Source organism: Chionomys nivalis, chromosome 7 (genome assembly GCF_950005125.1).
Source record: "Chionomys nivalis chromosome 7, mChiNiv1.1, whole genome shotgun sequence".
Classification (NCBI taxonomy): Eukaryota; Metazoa; Chordata; class Mammalia; order Rodentia; family Cricetidae; genus Chionomys; species Chionomys nivalis.
Genome location: NC_080092.1, coordinates 87,040,507 through 87,061,664, shown reverse-complemented (window position 1 = coordinate 87,061,664; position 21,158 = coordinate 87,040,507). Strand labels below are relative to the sequence as shown.

General features: G+C 45.0%; 1 protein-coding gene and 2 non-coding genes across 7 annotated transcripts in view; 1 reads left to right on the top strand and 2 right to left on the bottom strand.

Annotated features, from left to right (window-relative positions):
• Tex2 (testis expressed 2) overlaps positions 1-7,546 on the top strand; it is a 117,366-nt gene extending 109,820 nt beyond the window's left edge. For all 5 annotated transcript variants that reach the window (XM_057775740.1, XM_057775743.1, XM_057775742.1 and 2 more), the window contains 2 exons: positions 2,503-2,623; positions 5,936-7,546. In XM_057775740.1, coding sequence (XP_057631723.1) covers positions 2,503-2,623; positions 5,936-6,058 — 244 coding nt within the window. In that variant the 3' untranslated portion in view covers positions 6,059-7,546. The remainder of the gene's footprint in view (positions 1-2,502; positions 2,624-5,935) is intronic.
• Positions 7,547-8,460: 914 nt separating this feature from the next.
• Positions 8,461-8,591, bottom strand: LOC130878890 (small nucleolar RNA SNORA76). Its single transcript, XR_009057506.1, has one exon. It is a non-coding gene; the product is annotated as a small nucleolar RNA SNORA76 (small nucleolar RNA).
• Positions 8,592-8,786: 195 nt separating this feature from the next.
• Positions 8,787-8,856, bottom strand: LOC130878872 (small nucleolar RNA SNORD104). Its single transcript, XR_009057489.1, has one exon. It is a non-coding gene; the product is annotated as a small nucleolar RNA SNORD104 (small nucleolar RNA).
• Positions 8,857-21,158: the final 12,302 nt, after the last annotated feature.

Genomic DNA, 21,158 nt, shown 5'->3' with positions numbered 1-21,158 from the left:
GCTACAGAAATGAAGTAAGATGGAATATTTCAAGCTGTTTAATTTTTTTTTTTTTTTTTTTTTTTTTTTTTTTTTGGTTTTTCGAGACAAGGTTTCACCATATATCCCTACCTGTCCTGGAGCTCACTCTGTAGACCAGGCTGGCCTTGAACTCACAGAGATCCACCTGTCTCTGCCTCCTGAGTGCATTAGTGTTTTACCTATATGTATGTCTGTGTGAGGGTTTCAGAACCTCTGGAACTGAAGTCATAGACAATTATGAGCTGATTGTGGGTGCTGGGAATTGAACCCAGGTCCTCTGGAAGAGCTCTTAATTGCTAAACTATCTCTCCAGCCCTTTACACCTTTTTTTTTTTTTTTTTTTTTGGTTTTTCGAGACAGGCTTTCTCTGTGGTTTTGGAGCCTGTCCTGGAACTAGCTCTTGTAGACCAGGCTGGTCTCGAACTCACAGAGATCCGCCTGTCTCTGCCTCCCAAGTGCTGGGATTAAAGGCGTGTGCCACCACCGCCTGGCCCTTTACACCATTTTCTTTCATTCTGTTTTTTTTTTTTTTTAAGATTTATTTATTTGTTTGTTTGTTTGTTTGTTTATTATGTATACAGCATTCCTTCCATGTATGCCTGCATGCCAGCAGGGAGCACCATGTGGTTGCTGGGAATTGAATTTAGGTCCTCTAGAAGAGCAGTCAGTGCTCTTAACCACTGAGCCATCTCTCCAGCCCCCTCACACCATTTTCTTAAAGTGACTCTTTCACTGCCAGAGGTCTCAAACAGGCTCCTGGCCAGTCATCTGGAAGCCATTCTTCACAGGATCGATGAATGCACTTCCACTTTAGGAAGAGAATCACCCTTTTCACTTTCATCATTGTCCTTTCACAACTGAAGGGACGGCCCTGGCGCATGTCCACATCCATTGAGCTTCCTAAAGTGGAGGCACATACTCCGGTGTGAGGGAAGCTGGACAGAGAAACTGCTTTTATTGCTTAGGACAGGCACACAGGATAGAGTCATGTCAGGGACTAGACTTCTCTGTCCCGTTTGTAGTCAGGGTCTGTGATCCTCCTGCCTCAGCCTTGTAAGTGCTGGGATTACAGTGTGTGCTGCTGCACTCTGCTCGTCTGGACACTTTACCAACATCTCTTAGTGTCGGTCTCTGGTGAGACAGCGTGACAACGTGAGGTGGCACACCTGTAATTATAGCACTCAAGGGGCAAGGACAAGAGGATTTTCAGAGTTTTAAGCCAGCCTGACCTTCATAACAAGACTCTGATTTAAAAAAAAAAAAAACAGTCTTTGGGGGCTGGAGAGATGGCTCAGTGGTTAAGAACACTGGCTGCTCTTCCAGAGGTCCTGAGTTCAATTCCCAGCAACCACATGGTGGCTCTCAGCCATCTGTAACGAGATCTGGCGCCCTCTTCTGGCATGCGGGCATACATGGAGGCAGAATGTTGTATACATAATTAATAAATAAATAAATAAATAAATAAAATCTTTTTTTTTAAAAAAAAGTGTTTTTTCTCTCCCTCTCTTTTTTTCTTTTTGAGACAGGGTTTCTCTGTAGCTTCGGAACCTGTCCTGGAACTAGCTCTTGTAGACTAAGCTGGTCTCGACATCACAGAGATCCACCTGCCTCTGCCTGGCACCACCACCGCCCAGCTTGAAAAAGCAGTCTTTAAAACATTTTATGTCTTGAGTATACTTAGGAGAGTGCCATGCGGGGTGGCAGTCAGGAGATTGTTCTTTCAAAGGTTTGGTGTATATATTGGTTTTTTCTTTTTTTTTCTTTTTTGGTTTTTCGAGACAGGGTTTCTCCGTAGCTTTTGGTGCCTGTCCCAGAACTAGCTCTTGTAGACCAGGCTGGCCTCGAACTCCCAGAGATCCGCCTGCTTCTGCCTCCTGAGTGCTGGGATTAAAGGCGTGCGCCACCACCGCCCGGCTATATTGGTTTTTTTTTTAATGAACACATCTATTAAAAATACAAAGTAAGAGCCAGGCTGTGGTGGTGCACACCTTTAATCCCAACACTTGGGGGCCAGAGGCAGGTGGTTCTTTGTGTGTTCCAGGACAGCTAGAACTGTTACACAGAGAAATCCTGTCTTAAAAAAAAAAAAAGAAAAACCCAAAAACCAAAGAAAAAAGCTATCGCCATTTTAGGGAAATCAAAATCCAAAAGGCAAATAAAATAAAATTAAAAAATTAAAATTAAAAAAAATTAAAAAATAAAACAAAAAAAGCCCTGAAAGACAATGTCCAGTTCCTGGACTTCCACGGCATCTCAAGACTTTCCTCCATTGTCAGCACTGGTCAGAATCCATCAGAGCCCCGACACTGTTCGGCAAACAACGTTCAGAGCTCATACTTGCTGTGCTAAATTAGGTATGGGGGGGTTCAGAACTGGAGAACGTTCAGTGATGAACCCTATGCCAGAGAGGAGTCTGTGGTGCCAGAGCTTGCCACTTCCTTTCTCTGCTTCTCAAATGTGGTTACTGTCTTCTTCAAAAAGGTATGGTTTCCGGAAGCCACCATATGTGGAGCTGAAAGCTCGGCCAAAACTTGGAGAGAGAGAAGTGACTTTAGTTCACGTGACGGAGTGGATAGAGAAGAAACTGGAGCAAGAGTTCCAGGTAAAAATCTGCCCTTTCCTCACGTTTCCCACCAAGTATAAGAACACTGGGTGAGGGGCTGGAGAGATGGCTCAGCGGTTAAGAGCACTGCCTGCTCTTCCAAAGGTCCTGAGTTCAATTCCCAGCAACCACATGGTGGCTCACAACCATCTGTAATAAGGTCTGGTGCCCTCAGGCATACACACAGATAGAATACTGTATACATAATAAATAAATAAATTAATTAAAAAAAAAAAAAAGAACACTGGGTGGCCAGGCAGTGGTGCTGCATTCCTTTAATCCCAGCACTTGAGAGGCAGAGGTAGTTCGAGGCCAGCCTGGTCTACAGAGCTAGTTCCAGAACAGGTAGGCTACACAGAGAAACCCTGCCTCGAAAAAAAAAATTGGGTGGAATGGAGGATCTGGACTTCATCTGTGTCCAGGTCTTCGAGAATTGGATGGAAACCGTGACCATCACCCTTATGTTGAAAACACCTACGTTCAAACTTGGGCTTGTAGTTTTAGCTATGGTTTCAAAGGCCCTGAAGCTTTTCCACAAAATAGACTCAGAAGAAACCCAGCAGATGTAGTCAGAGGCAAGATGGTAGGGTCCTGTACCAGTGAGCCTATGCAGACTCTCCAGACTTTGGCTTTGGCCCATGTGAAGTCAGGAGCAGGCTGGTTAGCAGACATCCATCTGGGGGCCAGGAAAGATGCTCCCTGCCTCTCTGTTGTATTTGCCTTACTTTGTTCAGGTAGCTTTCAAGAAAACTTGTATGCCAGAGACAATTGTCTTGGGAGTCCAAAATCAATGCCTCCCCTAAGTAACTCCTAAGCCAGAGCTCACCCTCCAAACCTGCTTCCTTCATTCTGCCACCAAAGGAAGGAACAGCATAGCTAAGGCCCTGAGAATGAGCTATTTCTATCTGATTTTGATTAGATTTTTGTTTTGTTTCACTTTGTTGTGGTGCTGGGGATCAAACCTAGGGCCTTGCACATGCTAACCACTGAACCACCCCGCCTCATCCCACCCTACCCCAGCCACTTGATCAAATATTTGAAGCATGACTGTCATAAAGTTTTACAGAAACCAGGCATGTTGGGACATGCTTTTATTTTAGTCCAACACTCGGAGGCAAAGGCAGGTAGATGTCTGTGAGCTCGAGGCTAGATTGATCTACAGAGTAAGTTCCAGGACAGCCTCAAGAGACCATCTCAAATATTTAAGAAAAACAAAGTACCCCAAAAGTTTATGGGTTAGCAAATGGTTTATTTACTGAGTCATGATTTTCCCCTTTGAAGAATACTTTTATGATTTTTCCATTGGTATATTTTGAGTTTGGGGTGTGTGTGTGTGTGTGTGAGACTGCATGTGTGCAGGTGGATGTTTGTGCCTGTGGAGGCCAGAGGTTAGCCTTAGTTGTCATTCCTCAAGCACTGCCCACCTTGTATTTTGAAACACAGGGTCTTGCACTGGCCTGGAACTGGACAGGTGGACTAACAGGCTGAGGAGACCCAGGGATCTCTCTATTTCCCAGCGCTGGGGTTGCCCAGCTTCTGCTTAGGTTCTGGTGACCAGACTCAGGTCCTCATGCTGCAGGGAAAGTACTTCACTGAGTGAGGGAGGTGTTTCCCCAAGTCCCACTCAGAGTTTTCTGTGTGGAGGTCAAAGCACTGCCTGCAGTCACATGGTGTCAGTGGTTAAATTCAGGTCATCAGACTTGGACAGCAAGCCCCTGAACCTCCTTAACCATCCTACTCGCCCTTAAATTCTTGTCTTTTTAAAAACTATTACTGCTGTCATGTGGTGATGGCGCACACCTTTAATCCCAGCACGCAGAAGGCAGAGGCAGGTAGATCTCTGTGAATTCAAGGCCAGCCTGTCCCTCAGAGTAAGTTCCAGGACAGTCCGAACTGTTACATAAAGAAAGCTTGTCTCAAAAAACAAACAAACAAACAAAAAACCAAATTATTGCTGTTTAAAAGCTACTAATAAGCCAGGCGGTGGTGGCTTTAATCCCAGCACTCAGCAGGCAGAGGCAGGTGGATCTCTGTGAGTTCAAGGCCAGCCTGGTCTATAGAGTGAGTTCCAGGACAGACTCTAAAGCTACAGAGAAACCCTGTCTCGAAAAACAAAACAAAAAGCTACTAATAACCAGTTTCTGATTAAAACGCCTACTATTTTTACCAGATAGAAAAATGCTTTGAGGGCTGGAGAGATGGCTCAGCGGTTAAGAGCACTGCCTGCTCTTCCAAAGGTCCTGAGTTCAATTCCCAGCAACCACATGGTGGCTCACAACCATCTGTAATGAGGTCTGGTGCCCTCTTATGGCCTTCAGGCATACAATCAGACAGAATATTGTATACATAATAAATAAATAAATATTTTAAAAAAAGAAAAAAGAAAAATGCTTTGAAACTAGTTAGGGTTAAACCTCATGCCTTCAGGTTTTTCATTTTTCTTACATCCCTGGACCCTGCTGTGGTACCATGTGCTTTCTTGTTTCTCTAAGAGTATTGCTGAAGATCAAATACATCATCAGAATCCACACACACAGTTATAAACAATGTACAAAGAACAATCATATTAGAATTTTCCATATGTAGCTGTACATGGTTTTGATGTGGAAAACTCAGCTTGTATTTGTGCAGAGGTTTGAAAGAATGAATTCACTTGGAATATGTCCTCGACATAATAATTTTGAAATACTGCATTAACATTGTTGAATGTTTCTTGCGTAGTTAATGTATACATATGAAGCTGAGGGCCCGTGCATCAAAGTGGACACGCCAAGTTCTTTCTGTATTTGTGCTCTAGTGTGGCTCTTTGACTCTTTTGAGTTCAAGTATGGAGGAGCCAACCATTTAGTAAACTTGCTGCTCAAGCCTGAGGGTCTGAGTTAAAATCTCCAGCATCCATATAAATCCCAGGGCTGGTAGACTCTCCAGCCAGCCAGTCTGGTCACATTGATGAGCTCTAAGTTCAGTGAAAGACTTTTGTCTCAAAAAATAAGGTTGGGGGGGCTGGAGAGATGGCTCAGTGGTTAAGAGCATTGCCTGCTCTTCCAAAGGTCCTGAGTTCAATTCCCAGCAACCACATGGTCTGTAATGAGGTCTGGTGCCCTCTTCTGGCCTTCAGGCATACACATAGAAAGAATATTGTATACATAATAAACAAATAAATGTTTAAAAAAATAAATAAGGTTGGATGAAATTGAAGACACATAAGTAGATAGCATGCTAGAACTTGTTTGGAATGTATAGGAAAGCATTTCCTATATGAAAGGAAGGCGATCTCCTGACATGTGACTGTTCTTTAATATCTCCCTACAGAAAGTTTTTGTCATGCCAAACATGGATGATGTTTATATCCCTATAATGCACTCTGCCATGGACCCTCGCTCCACTTCCTGCTTCATGAAAGACCCCCCTGTGGAGGCCTCCGACCAGCTGTGATGAATGAAAATGGGACATTCCCAGTGTTATGAGCCTAGCTCGAGGGGTGAGATTTGTGGCTGCCATCTGTGCTGTGGGGCTGGCCTTTGCTGGTCCACAGCCACTGTCTCTTAAGGACTGCTTCTGCCCTCTGCCCGCAGTGCCCATTCCACTGTGAGGTGCCGCTCCCTGCATCCAGTGACCAGTGTCTGGTTTGTCTGTTGTGAAGCTGTAACTGGCAAAGGAGACTGGAAGAACCGTCGTGGTGGAGCCAGAAGTTATAGTTGACTAACAACGTGGCTTGCTTTTTTTTTAAAAAAACCTAGCAGGTTTTGTGGCAGCAAATGAGCACATTTGGAGCAAAGCTGACAACGGGAAGGCTTCCCCTCGCCTCCTGTCTCCTCCAGAGCTTTCCTCAGGCAGCTGGTGCACAGTGGAACATTTTTCCACTCTACACTTTGTACGCATGATTGCAGCCCTCCGCACTTGGAGAATGTCATTGTGGTAACCTGTGTGGAGTGTGCTTTTGTGAGCCATTTCATCGGTGGTAAAGTTTGGCATAGCAACTTTTTCTCAATATTGTGCATTTTGGAAGCAAGTAGCCATAGGACCCACCCACAAACAAACACTTTCAGCTGCGGTGGGGACAGTGGGTTCCACGTGAACATCAGGCAAAGCCATGACATCAAACCATCCCAAATGAGGTACAATCACCTTGCTTCTAACCAATCCTGATTATTTTCTAGAGACATGAGCATATGTGACAATGTCAAACACTGCACAGTGACTGATTGTTCCTCCCTGGTACTGATAGGATGGGCCAGAAAGCCAGAGCCAAGCTATCCTTTTCTGGTTTTTCTGTGTGCTCCTAGAAGCCTCATGTAGGATGGGAGAGCCTTATTCATCTAACTGGTTTGGGAGGTTTGCGGGCAGTCCCCTTCTCTGAAGGCCAAAGAAGGACTGTTCTTTCCTTTCTAGTCAGCGTCAAGCACTACATCTCCATGTGCACTGTGACTTTTTTCAATGTTGCCAACTTAAGTTTGTGCATTTGTGTCAGAATGTTTAGTTTACAAATTTGGGGGCTCTAATTTGCTTTGAGAAAACCTAATTTTTGTTTGTTTAAAGCTGCATCCAATGTCAAAATTACCTTGGGTAACTTTTGATAATTTAATGTCTGTGGACAAAGCTAAATAGTGTTTTTTTTTTAAAACAGCACCTTGCCTGAAGATGACTTTAAAAAGAAATTAATATATTAAAAAATATATTTGAACCTGTGATTATTTTAATCATCCCATTAAAACATGACAAATTTGACCATTCCAGTCTGTACTGCCCTAATTATTCATTGTGTAGGCCAATTCACCTGTAGAGTCCAAATGTCTTGTTCAGTTTTCCTGTGCAGTAGTTACTGAAGGTGAGACTAGATAGAAGCACTACATAACTGTACCCTGCCGTACTTACTATATGGGGGACTTACAATCTCAGTTTCACAAAATAAATTATCTCATGTCAAACACCAGATAAGTATTGGTTATTTCTGGAGAAGCCCATAAAGGGAACGCGGAGCACGTGGACCCTCAGGCTAGTCTTATCCACACTTCCTAGCCCCCAGCTCTATTGAAGTGGGAATGCAACTCAATTATCTGCTTATACTTGTGGGAGGATAAAGAGCGACCAATCTTGTTTTCTAGGAAAACTGACCTTGGGACCGGCTTTCTACAACTGGTCTCATCTAGCAAGATGTTATCCACCTTACTCTCCCAATTCCCATTAGCACCTTGCTGACTGACCCCGGGGACTTTGGTGACCCCCAACTGTTATTTCGTTCTCGGCCGCTTTTTAGTTGTGAAGGTTCCTCGGCTGACATGTGCTTTTCATTTAGTCATCGACGCCAACACAACCCCCACGACTATAATTGCTCACTAATAAACTACAATGACAATTTACTTTACCTAAAGGTTCAGGGCTTTGCTTGTCAAAAATACCAAACTAATCAGCTTTGATGGAATGTTATATCCTTATTAATGTCGGGACCATAAGTTCTCGGTACCCCCCCCCCAAGTTGAGTGACTTCAGTTATTCAAACGCCAGTTTTCTCTGATTAGTGCATACATGTCGGTTTTACCAGCCCCGGTAGTACCCGCAGTCTCTGGTGTATTTGCTAGTCAAACACTGATCTCTAGTGGCCTCAACTAATTACTTTGCGTCCCCCCCATCCTCCGCCAGATTTCAAGTCACCTTAAGACCCATATACATAAATGACTGTATACCTCCAGGTATAACCCAATTTTCCCTCTCTTGCCATTCCACTTTACCCTAGGCCGGACTATCTCAATTATCACTGAGCCCGTACTTGGGCCAAAGATACCGCCCGCGAACTGCCTTATCACAACTCCAAAAAGGCCTGTGGTAGGCTGGATTCGCTCTGTAGCTAGCAGTTAAAAGGACCGCCCGCGATGGGCAGGCGTCCCCAGTTATGCGCTAGCAATGATATGGCGCCGCAGCTTAACCCCCGGTGCCACGTGGAGGAGCGCCGGGGGCTCAAAGGCAGCGCGTGGGGGGAGGGGAGCAGTGACACACGGACACCAGCGTCGGAGTCAAAGCGCTTTATTCAGAGGCCTGGGGAGGAAAAAGGCTGGAGAGTTCCACGGTGTCTGCTGTCCTCCACTGGGCAGAGCTGAAAGAGAAGCGAAGGATTAGAAGGTGGAAGTTGGCCGGGCCCGCCCATGTCCCGCTGCCGCCGCAGTCGGCTCAGACTCGGATTCGCATCACCCGGATCAGCAGTCTAACGCGTGATTTATATGGAGTGTAATCATCGCCGGTCGCCCACCCACGAACGGGGCTGCCTCGAAACCCACGAAAAGAACACCTTACCTCGCAGGTCTGCCGTCGCCAAAAGGCAGAAATGGTCGCGAGACCTTAACTTAAAGACGGCTTCCGGAAGCTGTTAGGCGGGCTTTTTCGATACCGACCAATAGGAAGCCAGGGAAGCCAGTTCTCTTGTCACGTTCGCAAGAGCGATCGGCTCATTGGTCACGCTTTCTGAGTCCGCCAGAGTGTAGAAAGGTCACACTCCAACCATAGAGCTGGGAAGAAACTGGCAGTTTGCAAGCTAGTTTATAGCTTCCGGATTTTTATTCTGCGGCTCAGTTCGGGGTCTGGAATTAGTGCATACTTTAGCAGTAAGCAGATCGAGACAAGTAAAAGTGTTATGTGTTTAAGGTATTCTGTCTCAACAGCCAGGCTGACGGTGGGAGAATGAGCCTGAATATCCCAGGGTTCAAAGGACCCGGACGGTAGAAGGAGCTTAGACTGTATCTGTGAACGAATCCTAATTTTGTGATGAATTGGATCCTCAGTTCCTGACTGTCCTCCCACACCCCGGCGTGTTGACTCACCTTTAATCCCAGCACTTGAGAGGTTTAAACGCCCAGTTTAAAATGTTGTATACTGTGTGTTTGGTTGGAAACGTGTGTATTGTTGACACCAAAGCTGGTGAGGATACAGAGCGACAGAGCTCTGCTGCCTTTGCTTATATTTGACAGTACAGAATGGGATAGCCATTTTGGAAAAGGAATTGGATAATTTCTTATAAATATCCACTTGCCATGTGATCCATTAATCCCTGGGAATGTACTCAAGGCAAATTAAAACCTGTGCGTACATAAGAACTCATACATAATTGTAAATAACAACATTATTCCCTAACTGGGAACACGCGAAGGTTCTTTAATGGGTAAACATAAGCTAATTATGTTGTCTATACAATCAAAAGATACTTAACAAAGCACAGTAGTCCTTTGACAGATGTGATGTTTGGAAGTTTCTAAAGATCTTTGCTGAGTCATCTCTCCTGACCCTTACTTCTTCAGAAAGGATCTTGCTTGGGCAACCCAAACTGGTCTTGAATTCATAATCTTGCCTATTCATAATAGCTGAGAATCAGGAGTGTGCTCCATCCCATCTAGGAGATATATCATTTTGGGCTGTATTGATATTCTCTGCTTTTTATTGTCTTTGCCTTTTGAACTCTCAGGAGTTAGTTATAATTACAGCTATGTACCAACCCCCTGGCTCTTCCAGTTTCTTTTTCTTTTCTTTTGGTTTTTCAAGATAGGGTTTCTCTATGTAGTCCTGGCTGTCCCAGAACTCACTCTGTAGACCAGGCTGGCCTCAAACTTAAAAGATTCACCACTTGCCTCTGCCTCCCAAGTGCTGGGATTAAAGGTGTGTGCCATCATGCCTGTCTAGTTTCTTTTCTTCCTTCCTTTTTTAGATTTATTTTTTATTTATTTGTTAAGCATACAGTGTCCTGCCTGCAGGCCAGAAGAGGGCACCAGATTCCGTTATATTCCTGCAGGCCAGAAGAGGGCAACAGACCTAATTACAGATGGTTGTGAGCCACCATGTGGTTGCCGGGAATTGAACTCAGGACCTTTGGAAGAGGAGGCGATGCTCTTAACTGCTGAGCCATCTCTCCAGCCCCCAGATTCCGTTATAAATGGTTGTCAGTCACCAGGTGGTTACTGGGACTCAAATTTGGGATCTCTGGAAAAGCAGCCAGTGCTATTAACCTCTGAGCCATTTCTCCAGCCCAGCCTGACTTGTTTCTTAAAATAGTCTTAGATTATTAATGGAGACCTTTGTTCTTTTCTAACAACACCTTAAACTACACTTTCACACTGAGGATTGCTCTAGAGGCATCCCACAGATTATATTTTGTTTTCATTAATATTTGACTCAAAATATTTTCCAAGTTTCCTTGTGATTTTTCTCTTTCACTCGTGGGCTATTGAGAAGAGTGATATTAGCTGGATGCAGTGGTACACATTCACAAAACCAACCCTTGGACTATGGGGGTGGGAGGATCAGAAATCCAAGATCAGCTTCAGTTACTTATAGAGTTCAAGGCCAGGCTGGGCTACCTGAGAACCTACCTTGTAAAAATGTAGAGGCTGGAGAGATAGCCCAGTGGTTACACATGGGTTCTGTTGAGTTCTCAGAACCCTTGTCAAGCAGCTGGCAACTGCCTGTAACTCCACTTCCAGAGGATCTGATGCCCTCTCCTAACCTCTACACTGGTGGGTGGGGTAAGAAACCTGGGGAGCCTTGGTTAGGTAGTCCTGGTTTCCATCAGATGGCCAGCCTTGCCTACAGGCTTGTTGGGACTGGATGATCTACTCCAGCCTGACTCTGCGGTGGGCAGACAGTCTCAGTTCCTTACTGTATAGGTCTCTCTAGCACTGCTCATAGCATGAAGCTGGCCTCCTGCTTCCCTTAGAGTAAGAGGGCAGAGGGATGGACAGAGGGAAGGAAGAATAGAACTGTAAAATGTCCAGTCTTGGAAGGGGCATACCATCACTTTCCACGATTCACTGATCACTTGGACCAACCCTGGTACAAGTAGACCAAGGCATTAGTGGTGTTACCCAACATCTCCAACAGGGGTGAATCTCCAGCAGTGGGGCAATTTGGCCTCTCTCTCTCTCTCTCTCTCTCTCACTCACCATGCCCAAGTGGATGAGGCTATAAAGCTCTCTGCTCCAGGGCCATTCCTGTCTGCTTCCTGCCCTGATGGGCAAGGACTAATAACCCTCTACAACTACCAGCAAGCCCCAATTAAATGTTTTATTTTATAAGAATTGCCTTGGTCCTGGTGTCTCTTTACAGCAGCAGAACAGAAACTAAAACATACAGTTCTGTGGGTCATGCTGAAGTCACCAGGCTTGTGTAGCAAGCAGCTCTACCCACTGAAGCATTTTGAGATTGTTGTAAAGCATCTGGTTTTGAGCACTTCTTGTAGCATCCCTAGGGAATGAATTCTAGTAGAGACCAGAGTGGTCACTGAACATCCACCATGCCCCGGACTGTCTCTGCGGCCCGGGATTATCTGACCAATTAAAGAGAAAATATTATTTTAAAATAGGCCTGGCCCCAAAATGTCGGTAGTGTAGAGACTGAACAATCCTGTTGTTTTTTTAAGATTTATTTATTTGTTATGTATTCAGTGTTTTGCCAGCATGTACGTCTGCCGTCCAGAAGAGGGCACAAGATCTCATTAGAAGAGGGCACAAGATCTCATCTCATTACAGATGGTTGTGAGCCACCATATGGTTGCAGGGAATTGAACTCAGGACTTCAGGAAGAGCAGCCAGTGCTCTTGACTTCTGAGCCAATTCTCCAACCCACAATCCTGTTTTCTAACTCTGGTTTCTCTTCTGTCAGCAAACTAGAGGATATTGAAATCTAATATGTGTTTTGTTTTGTTGTTACCGATCAATAGTGTTGGGCCTGGATTTGTTTTCAAGTTCAACTTTAAGGTATTTACACATTTAGGATTGTTAGATTTTATTCCTAAGTAGGTTCTTTCATCATTGTGAAATATCCCTGTTACTTCAAAGCTAATTTGTCTGTTATCAGCATAACCTTCCTAGGCCCCCCCCCCCACACACATACAGATAAGCCCTTGACCAGTCTCGAATTCAATTCGCAGCGACTAAACTAACAACAGTCTATAACTCCCAGGCCAGTCTCGAATTCTCTGTGTAGCCCATGTTGACCTCCTACATCAGCCTCCCTAGCGCATGGGTTGCAGGTGTGTGCTGCCCTACCTGAACTGTGTCCTTAGGGTAATTTTTGTAAGGTCCTGTCTTTCTCTGATTTTTAGCTTTTAACCCTTCATATTTACATTTGAATTTAATATCTGTAAACATCTTATAATTGGGCCGGGCGGTGGTGGCGCACGCCTTTAATCCCAGCACTTGGGAGGCAGAGGCAGGTGAATCTCTGTGAGTTCGAGACCAACCTGGTCTACAAGAGCTAGTTCCAGGACAGGCTCCAAAACCACAGAGAAACCCTGTCTCGAAAAATCAAAAAAAAAAAAAAAAAAAAAAATCTTATAATTGAGTCTTGAAGTTTTGAGTTTTTTGTTTGTTTTAGTTTGACATGTCTACCTTTAAAAAAGATATATTTTATTTTTTGTGTGTGATTGTTTTGTCTACATGTATGTCTGTGAACCACCTGTGTGCTGTGCCCAGAAGCTGTGCACAGAAGCCAGAAGAAGGTGTTGGATCCCCTGACTGGAGTTATAGACTGTTGTTAGTTTCTATGTAGTTGCTGGGAATTGAACCTAGGTTCTCAATTAGCCATTGAACCCAGTAGCTTCTCTTAACCACTGAACCATTTCTCCAGCCCCCAGGTCTGCTTTTTAGCTGGTATATGTAGACCATTTACATATTTTAATAACTTGCATACCACATACAGTCTCTCCATTTAGAGTAATCCAGTAGCTTTGCTATATTAGCAAAGTTGGGTGTCATTACCATTATTAACTTTTGAATATCTTCATTAGCCCAGAAAGAAACCCTATGCCCTGGTCATTATGTCCCGATTTCCTCACCCTCTTCACCAGCCCTAAGCAACCACTTACTGTCTCAATCCACTTGAGCCGTTTATGTGAACGTGGTGGTGACAATGAGGACCTTTACGACTGGCTTCTTTTACTTAACATGTTCAAGATTATGATCTTGTTCTACATGTCAGTATTCCATCCACTTTGATTGCCAAGTAGTATTTTTTTTTTTTTTGGTTTTTCGAGACAGGGTTTCTCTGTGGCTTTGGAGCCTGTCCTGGAACTAGCTCTGTAGACCAGGCTGGTCTCGAACTCACAGAGATCTGCCTGCCTCTGCCTCCCGAGTGCTGGGATTAAAGGCGTGCGCCACCATCGCCCGGCTGCCAAGTAGTATTTCACTAAGTGGATATACCACTTTTTGGTTTGTTTTTTCTGTGTGTGAGGAAGGAGAGAGACCACATATGTAAAAGCTCATGCCGCGGCACACAGATGGGAAAGCAACTTCAGCTGCCATTCCTCGTCTTCCTGTTTGAGACACGATCTCTCGTCTGCTGCTTCGTGTGACAGGCGAGCTGGCTGCCGGCTTGTGAGGGTTGTCGTGCCTCAGCCTCCCATCTCAACACAGGCACAGCCATTACAGACGTGTAACATATGGCCAGCTTTACACGGCCTCTGGGAATCTGAACTTGGGTTCTCAAGTGTGAGCATCAGGTGCTTACCCACTGAGCGCTCTCTTCAGCCCTGTGCCAGCCAGCTTTTGTTTACCATAGGTGGTGAACATTTGGACCACTTCCATTCTGGGGAAATTATGAATGACACAAAGTCCTGGGTCCCATCCCCAACACTGAAGAAACCTGCTAAGGTAGTGCAAGCCAGGAGGCAGGAACAGGAGGAACAGAAGTTTAAGAGCATCCTTTGCTCCAAATGGAATCTGGGCCAGCCCCAGCTAGAAACTGTCTAAAATAATAACAATCAACTAAGATCTTATTTTTTTTTGATAAGATTTATTATTTTTTTCTATGTGATGTATGGGGGGTGCCATGTGTGTGGATGCCCACAGTCTCAAAGGAAGGAAGACAGCAGGGAGCCTGGAGGAAAGCCAGGAAATGACCATATCTGAGAAGGAAATGTTCACAAACTCGAGCAGTCTGGAATGAAACAGCGGCCCACAGGAAAACGGTATGAAAGCAAACCTCAGCTGAGACTTTACTAGAGGAAGGATGTTTATGAGCTGTTCAAGAGAAGTTTCCAAAGAGTTCTATGGAATTAGGCCAGCTATCCGGAGGCTGGGAGGACTGTGCAGTGAGGAAATGGAGGTGTTTTGAGAGCGAGAGCGCGGTCATTTCCGTACTGGCGCCACGTTGGACCTGAGGTCGCTATATGTTATAATACTCCACCATGGCATCATAGCCTTGGCACAGACGGGTGTGGGACACAACTGCTCAGAAGCAGGTGAGCAAACGAGCAAACAGCCAGTTAGGATTAGTCTAAGCTGCCCCTCCAGAAAGCCGGGCCCAGCGGCAGCCTCAGCCAGCTGGCTGCTATCCTTTTACATTCTTTTGCATAACCCCAAGAGGAGATGGGCAGACTTTGACTACAGTTTCAGACAAAGCTCATCGTCACCACATGTTTGTGCAAACCTGTATCTGCTCTTAGTGTAGGTTGCTTTCAGTCTCAGTGGGTTCCACATCTGTGGACTCGGCCAACCACAGGTCAGAATTATTTGGGGTTTTTAAAAATGCAGCTGTGTTGAATATACAAGTTATTTTTTTCATGTTTCCCAGGCAACACCCCATGCTGTCCATTAGGTATCACAGGTTAAATAGGGATAACTTAGGTCTTAGAGTACATTGGGGGAGGGGCCTGGAGAGATAGCTCAGAGGTTAAGAGCACTGGCTGTTCTTTCAGAGGTCATGAGTTCAATTCCCTCATAACCATCTAGAATGCCTTCTTCTATCCTGAATTGTAGGCATGCCTGGAGGTAGAAAACTGTATGCATAATACATTTTAAAAAGTATATAGGAGGATATCAGGAGGCTATGCACAGACACACGCAAACGTGGTCCCCTTTTATGAATATAGAAGGGATTTGAATGGGATTTTAGTGTCTGTAGATGTAGGGTCTCCTGAAGCCAAACCTCCCAAATATAAAGGGAATATGGTTGATATTCCAGGAATTGCCAGCTTGGGCCACTGACTTGTAGCTACAGTTACAGCACATATAAAAGGACATTGTCATAATACTATGGGCATGCGACAAGAACAGCAAGCAGTGAGATAGGTCATCAGGCAAAGGTGCTTGCTGCCAAGATTGATGACCTGGGTCCAATCCCCAGAACTCACAAGGTAGAAGGGGGAAACTGACTTCTGCCAGTTATCCTCTGCCATCCAAAAGAGGCGTGCAAACATCCCTATAACTAAATACAATTAAAAAAAAAAAAACGAGGCAGTGGTGGTGCACACCTTTAATCCCAGCACTTGGGAGGTAGAGGCAGGAGGATCTCTGTGAGTTTGCAGCCAGCCTGCTCTACAGAGTTAGTTCCAGTTCCAGGATAGCTAGGGCTGTTACACCACAGAAACCTTGTCTCAAAATCAAAACAAAACAAAACAAAAAAAACCCAGCTGAAATAGAAGAAATAGAACTAGGCATAGCTTCCATCATAACAAAGCTCTGAAATTAAGTAAATATCTGGGTTCTTGTTTGATTTTAGGGTTTGTTTGTTGTTTGTTTAATTCTTGCTTTGTTTTCTGGTTTTTTTTTGTTTTTTTTTTGTTTTGTTTTTTGGTCTTTTTTTTTTTTTTTTTTTTGGTTTTTTGAGACAGGGTTTTTCTGTAGCTTTGGAGCCTGTCCTGGAACTAGCTCTTGTAGACCAGGCTGGTCTCGAACTCACAGAGATCCACCTGCCTCTGCCTCCCGAGTGCTGGGATTAATTTTTTTTTTATTGTTGTTGTTGTTTTGAGGCAGGTCTCATGATGTAGTTCTGACTGTTCTGGAACACACTCTGTAAAGCACAGTAGCCATGCAGAGGTAGGTCCTCTTGCTTCTGTCTCTTGAGTGTTGGTATTAAAGACCTGGGTCGCTATTTCCCAGATTGTTGGTTGTTGTTGACGTAGAGTTTCGCATGGCCTGAAGTGGACTCCTGGTCCTCCTGTCTCCCCTCCCGAGTGTTGGGGTATAGGGTGAGCCCCCACACCCTTTTTAGCTGTGTTACTTACTGGGCTGTTGGCCTTTCCAGATTTTCGTGTATCTTCTGTATTTGCTCTCTGTGGCCCAGGCTGACCTTGAATTTATCTAGGTTGGGCTCGAACTCTCAGCTGTCCTCCTGCCTTGGCCATGCAAATGATGGGATTACAAGCCTGTGCCACCATGCCCAGGCTTAATGTACCCTCAATAAAACATGTCTAATTAATACCTAACTGATAGAACTATTGCACAAGGTGACCCCAAAGGCAGGTGTTTGCACATTTCCAAATGACAGCAAACAGTAAGCAGTGGCAGCATTGATGAGATGCTGAGGTAGCTCGGTGGTGGAGTATTTGCCTGGTATACCCTTAAGGACTGACCCCCCAACACAGAAGAAAGAGGCAGTGGGCTGAGAGAGTGGGGCAGAATGACCAGGAGAGTGCGCAAGCTTTTGCAATCTGAGAAAGTACAAAGAGTAGTGACAGTACTAGACACTGGATTTCGTCTTGTGGTAAATAACAGTGCTTAGAACGAGAGTCATCACCCTTTTCAGTTCTGTTACCCTGCAAGAGGAGCCACCAGAGCAAGCCACACCCAACAACAGCAGCTTTTAATTTTCTTTAAACCTTACAAGAGGAAGGAGACACATCTTTTGCTTGCTACATCATTTTATTTAACCCGTTGCTACCCTACAAGTACTGTCAATTTAAGTCTGTCCAGACTAGAGCTTGGATGTCGATTTAAAAAAATTGATTTGGGTAGGGCACACCTTTAATCCCAGCACTCAGGAGGCAGAGGCAGGTGGATCTCTGTGAGTTTAAGGCCAGCCTGGTCTAAAGAGCGAGTAGCCTTGTCTCAAAAAAAAAAAAAGCAAATCAGAACCCCCTCCACACACACAAACACTCCCCCAAATCTGCATCATAACTTCTTCCTCTAGAGGGCGACATTTGCTAAAATAAGCAGCAAGGATTCTCTGTCAGTGAGCTTTAACACTGGCTATCTGTAGTGAGCTGGCCAGATTGCTCTGCTGCTCCAGTTACTGTGGAAAGCGTAAAATACACAGATTTCTAGACTCCGCCCTCCACATGCTGACTCAGTAAGGAAGGAAGCACGAAAGGTGTTGGAAATAGGTATTTTTTAGAAGCCCTCCAGCCGGGCGTGGTGGCGCACGCCTTTAATCCCAGCACTTGGGAGGCAGAGGCAGGCGGATCTCTGTGAGTTCGAGACCAGCCTGGTCTACAAGAGCTAGTTCCAGGACAGGCTCCAAAACCACAGAGAAACCCTGTCTCGAAAAACAAAAAAAAACAACAACAAAAAAAAAAGAAGCCCTCCAATAAAAATAATATTTGGTTAATTCACTTTCTCTCACTTCCGCAGATATACCTAAGTCTTCTGCCAATCTTGTAGAATCTACTGTGTGCATATATATGTGTGTGTGTATGTGTGTGTTGTACACTTGTCCATGGTGGCCTATTTTTGCATTAAGACTCTAACCTTGACCTTTAAATATTCTAAAATTGTATTTATTTGTGTTTGTGTACTTGTGTGGGCATGCATGCCACAGTGTGCATCTGGAGGCAAGAGGACAACTTTTGGGAGTCAGATTTTTCTTCTCACCATGTGGATTCTGAGGATTGAACTCTGAAGGTCAGGCTTGACAGCCAAGTGCCTATACCTGTTGACCCATCTCATCTTGACCTTTTAAATGGGAATCATCTAATAAGACTCCAGAAGGATTGCTTACTGTCTATTTTCTGGACTTTACATGGACAGGTCTATTTCAGAGAAGCCCTAATATATTTCAGTTTTCATATTTCAGTGATGCCAGCTTTTGACTGAACATAAATAAAAAGTTTTTTCCAGGCTGCATGTGACTGTGGAGCAAGATTATGGCAACTCAACCATAAATCAAACACCAGCGCTTGGCAGTCTGAGAAGTGCACAGGCGTGTCTGCTGGTTAAGCCTAAGGACAGTTCGGTGGCGCGGAGATTTCGAGAGAAAGCGTAGCAGGGCAATCAAAGCCTCAGTACAAGATAAATATTCCTACCTGGCTCATGTTCCGTGGACAGTTCCTGTTTGTTTCGGAATCTTTAAAACTGATTTATGAGTCAGATTGAGGTCACCCTTTCTTTTTGTGCTCCATCTGCTACCTTTATAGGGTCACTGTGACATTTTTGAATTGTCAAAGAGTTCCAGTACAGACCTCCCTCCCTCACACACGCTTTCAGTTTTAAGGTAGTGGTTCATGTAGCCCAGACTGGCATCACACTGACTATGCAGTCAAAGTTGGCCTTGAACTTCTAGCCCTCTAGCCTCCCTCCTAAATGCTGGCGTAACAGTTCTGTTCCATCACCCCAGCTCTACCCCCAGATTTATTATGTTGGAGGAAATGCACAGGAGAAGGAATATGAAGCGGTTTTTATATGTGTCTGTGTGTACACGAGTACAGATGCCCACAGAAGCTGGGGGTGTCAGATGCCCTGATATGGGTGATGGGAATTGGCCTCGAATCCTCTGGGAAAGCAGAGGTTGAAGTGCAAAACCATTTCCAGCCCCAAACCAGTTTTTTCAATCGAGCTTAAAAAAAAAAACTTAGAGAAGTTTCTGTGTGATGTATGAGTGTGTTCTGTGTGATGTGAGTATGAGCGTGTACTGTGTGAGTGTGGGTGTGTACTGTGTGATGTGTATGAGTGTGTACTGTGTGATGTGTGAGTATGAGTGTGTACTGTGTGATGTGAGTATGAGTGTGTACTGTGTGATGTGTGAGTATGAGTGTGTACTGTGTGATGTGTATGAGGGTGTGATGAGTATGAGTGTGTTCTGTGTGATGTGTGAGTATGAGTGTGTACTGTGTGATGTGTATGAGTGTATACTGTGTGATGTGTGAGTGTGGGTGTGTACTGTGTGATGTGTATGAGTGTGTACTGTGTGATGTGTGAGTATGAGTGTGTACTGTGTGATGTGTGAGTATGAGTGTGTACTGTGTGATGTGTGAGTATGTGTACTGTGTGATGTGTGAGTATGGGTGTGTACTGTGTGATGTGTGAGTATGGGTGTGTACTGTGTGATGTGTGAGTATGGGTGTGTAATGTGTGATGTGTGAGTATGAGTATGTACTGTATGATGTGAGTATGAGTGTGGGTTCGAATGTGCTACAATGCACATGTAGAGGTCAGGCGGCAATTTCCGAGAGATTCATCTCTCATTTCACCAGCAGTTGTGGGGATCAAAGTCAGGTCATCAGACTTGTACATCAAGCATTTTTATCTGCTGAGTGTGAGCCATCTCACTGGCTCCAAGCTCCTTTATTTGGAAACCCGAGCATATGGATCTTAAATGTCCTGCTGTCAGCTTGCAGTCTGGACATGTAATCAGTCATTGAAGAGTTCCTCCCCAATTCAGGGCTCCAGTGTTCCACGGCTGCCTGGACCACCATGCCCAGAAGGGTTGGAGCCTCTAGTCCCCCACCCTCTCTGTCAATCCCAGACTTATTTGCATCGAGACATGTGGATAACACTTCAAATTGTGTCTGCTGCTTTCAAAACTGCCAAGATTCCCCACTCCAAGCTTTATTCTGCAGTGTGATGGGAATTGCCCCGGTGTGTGTGTGTGTGTGGTGGGAATAGTAACTTTCACTCCAGGATTTGGTTTTCCTAGGGACAGTTATGTGTGTTATAGTTGGACAGAGTTGACCCAAAGCCCACACAGACTGGACACTTAGTGTGTCCGCCCCTACACAACACGTATACACTAATTCTTTGCTGTTTTTTCTAGGATTACATTTTTCCTCAAAAACTTGAAAATTACCACAGTCTGTCAAAGGACCAAGACAGGGGGAAAAATTAGAGAATTTGTCCCTGCTTCGCTCCCTCCGTGATCCCATGTAGCCCAGGCTAGTCTCAAACTCACTATCTAGCCAAGGGATTACTTTGACTTTCCAGTCCACCTCCAGAGTGCTGGGATCACAGGCGTGGCCAGCACACCCAGTTTTTCCAGTGCTGGAGAGGTAGCCCAGCATTATCAACTGAGGTATACTCTCAGCGACTCCCTTTTTCTACTGGAATAAAACCTACGCTACTTTTCCCTTGTGCTCTGAATGTTAGTGTTTCCTATTATAAACAAGTTCTGCCCTCCCTCTTCCAGCTCAGTGGAGGGCAGCTTGGGACCCAGTGACCAAACAACTTGTTGGACTCGTTAATTCTGATTAATAACCTACAATCCTTAAATAGACCTTGGAGTCCTCAGCCCACCCACACCCTCTCCAAAGAATTGTGACACATGTCATCTCAAGCTTCACCAGGCCACATCTACAAAGGTCACGTAAACACATATGCACAAGGAGCCACATGATTTCCTTCTTACAATTTTTGGTGAATGACTTGGCTGTGGTTCATACCGAGGGGAACGGATGGCTGCGGGACATGAATTGGGGGGGGGGGATTCCTGAGGGCAAGGCAAGGGAAGGATGAGGCCTTCGGGCTGGATTAGGCACAGCTGAAGGATCCTCTGCAGTGAGGCTGAGGCTCAGGGCAGCCGCTGAAACCCTTGCTTCAGAGGTCGCCTAGGCAACCCTAGTAAGTGGCAG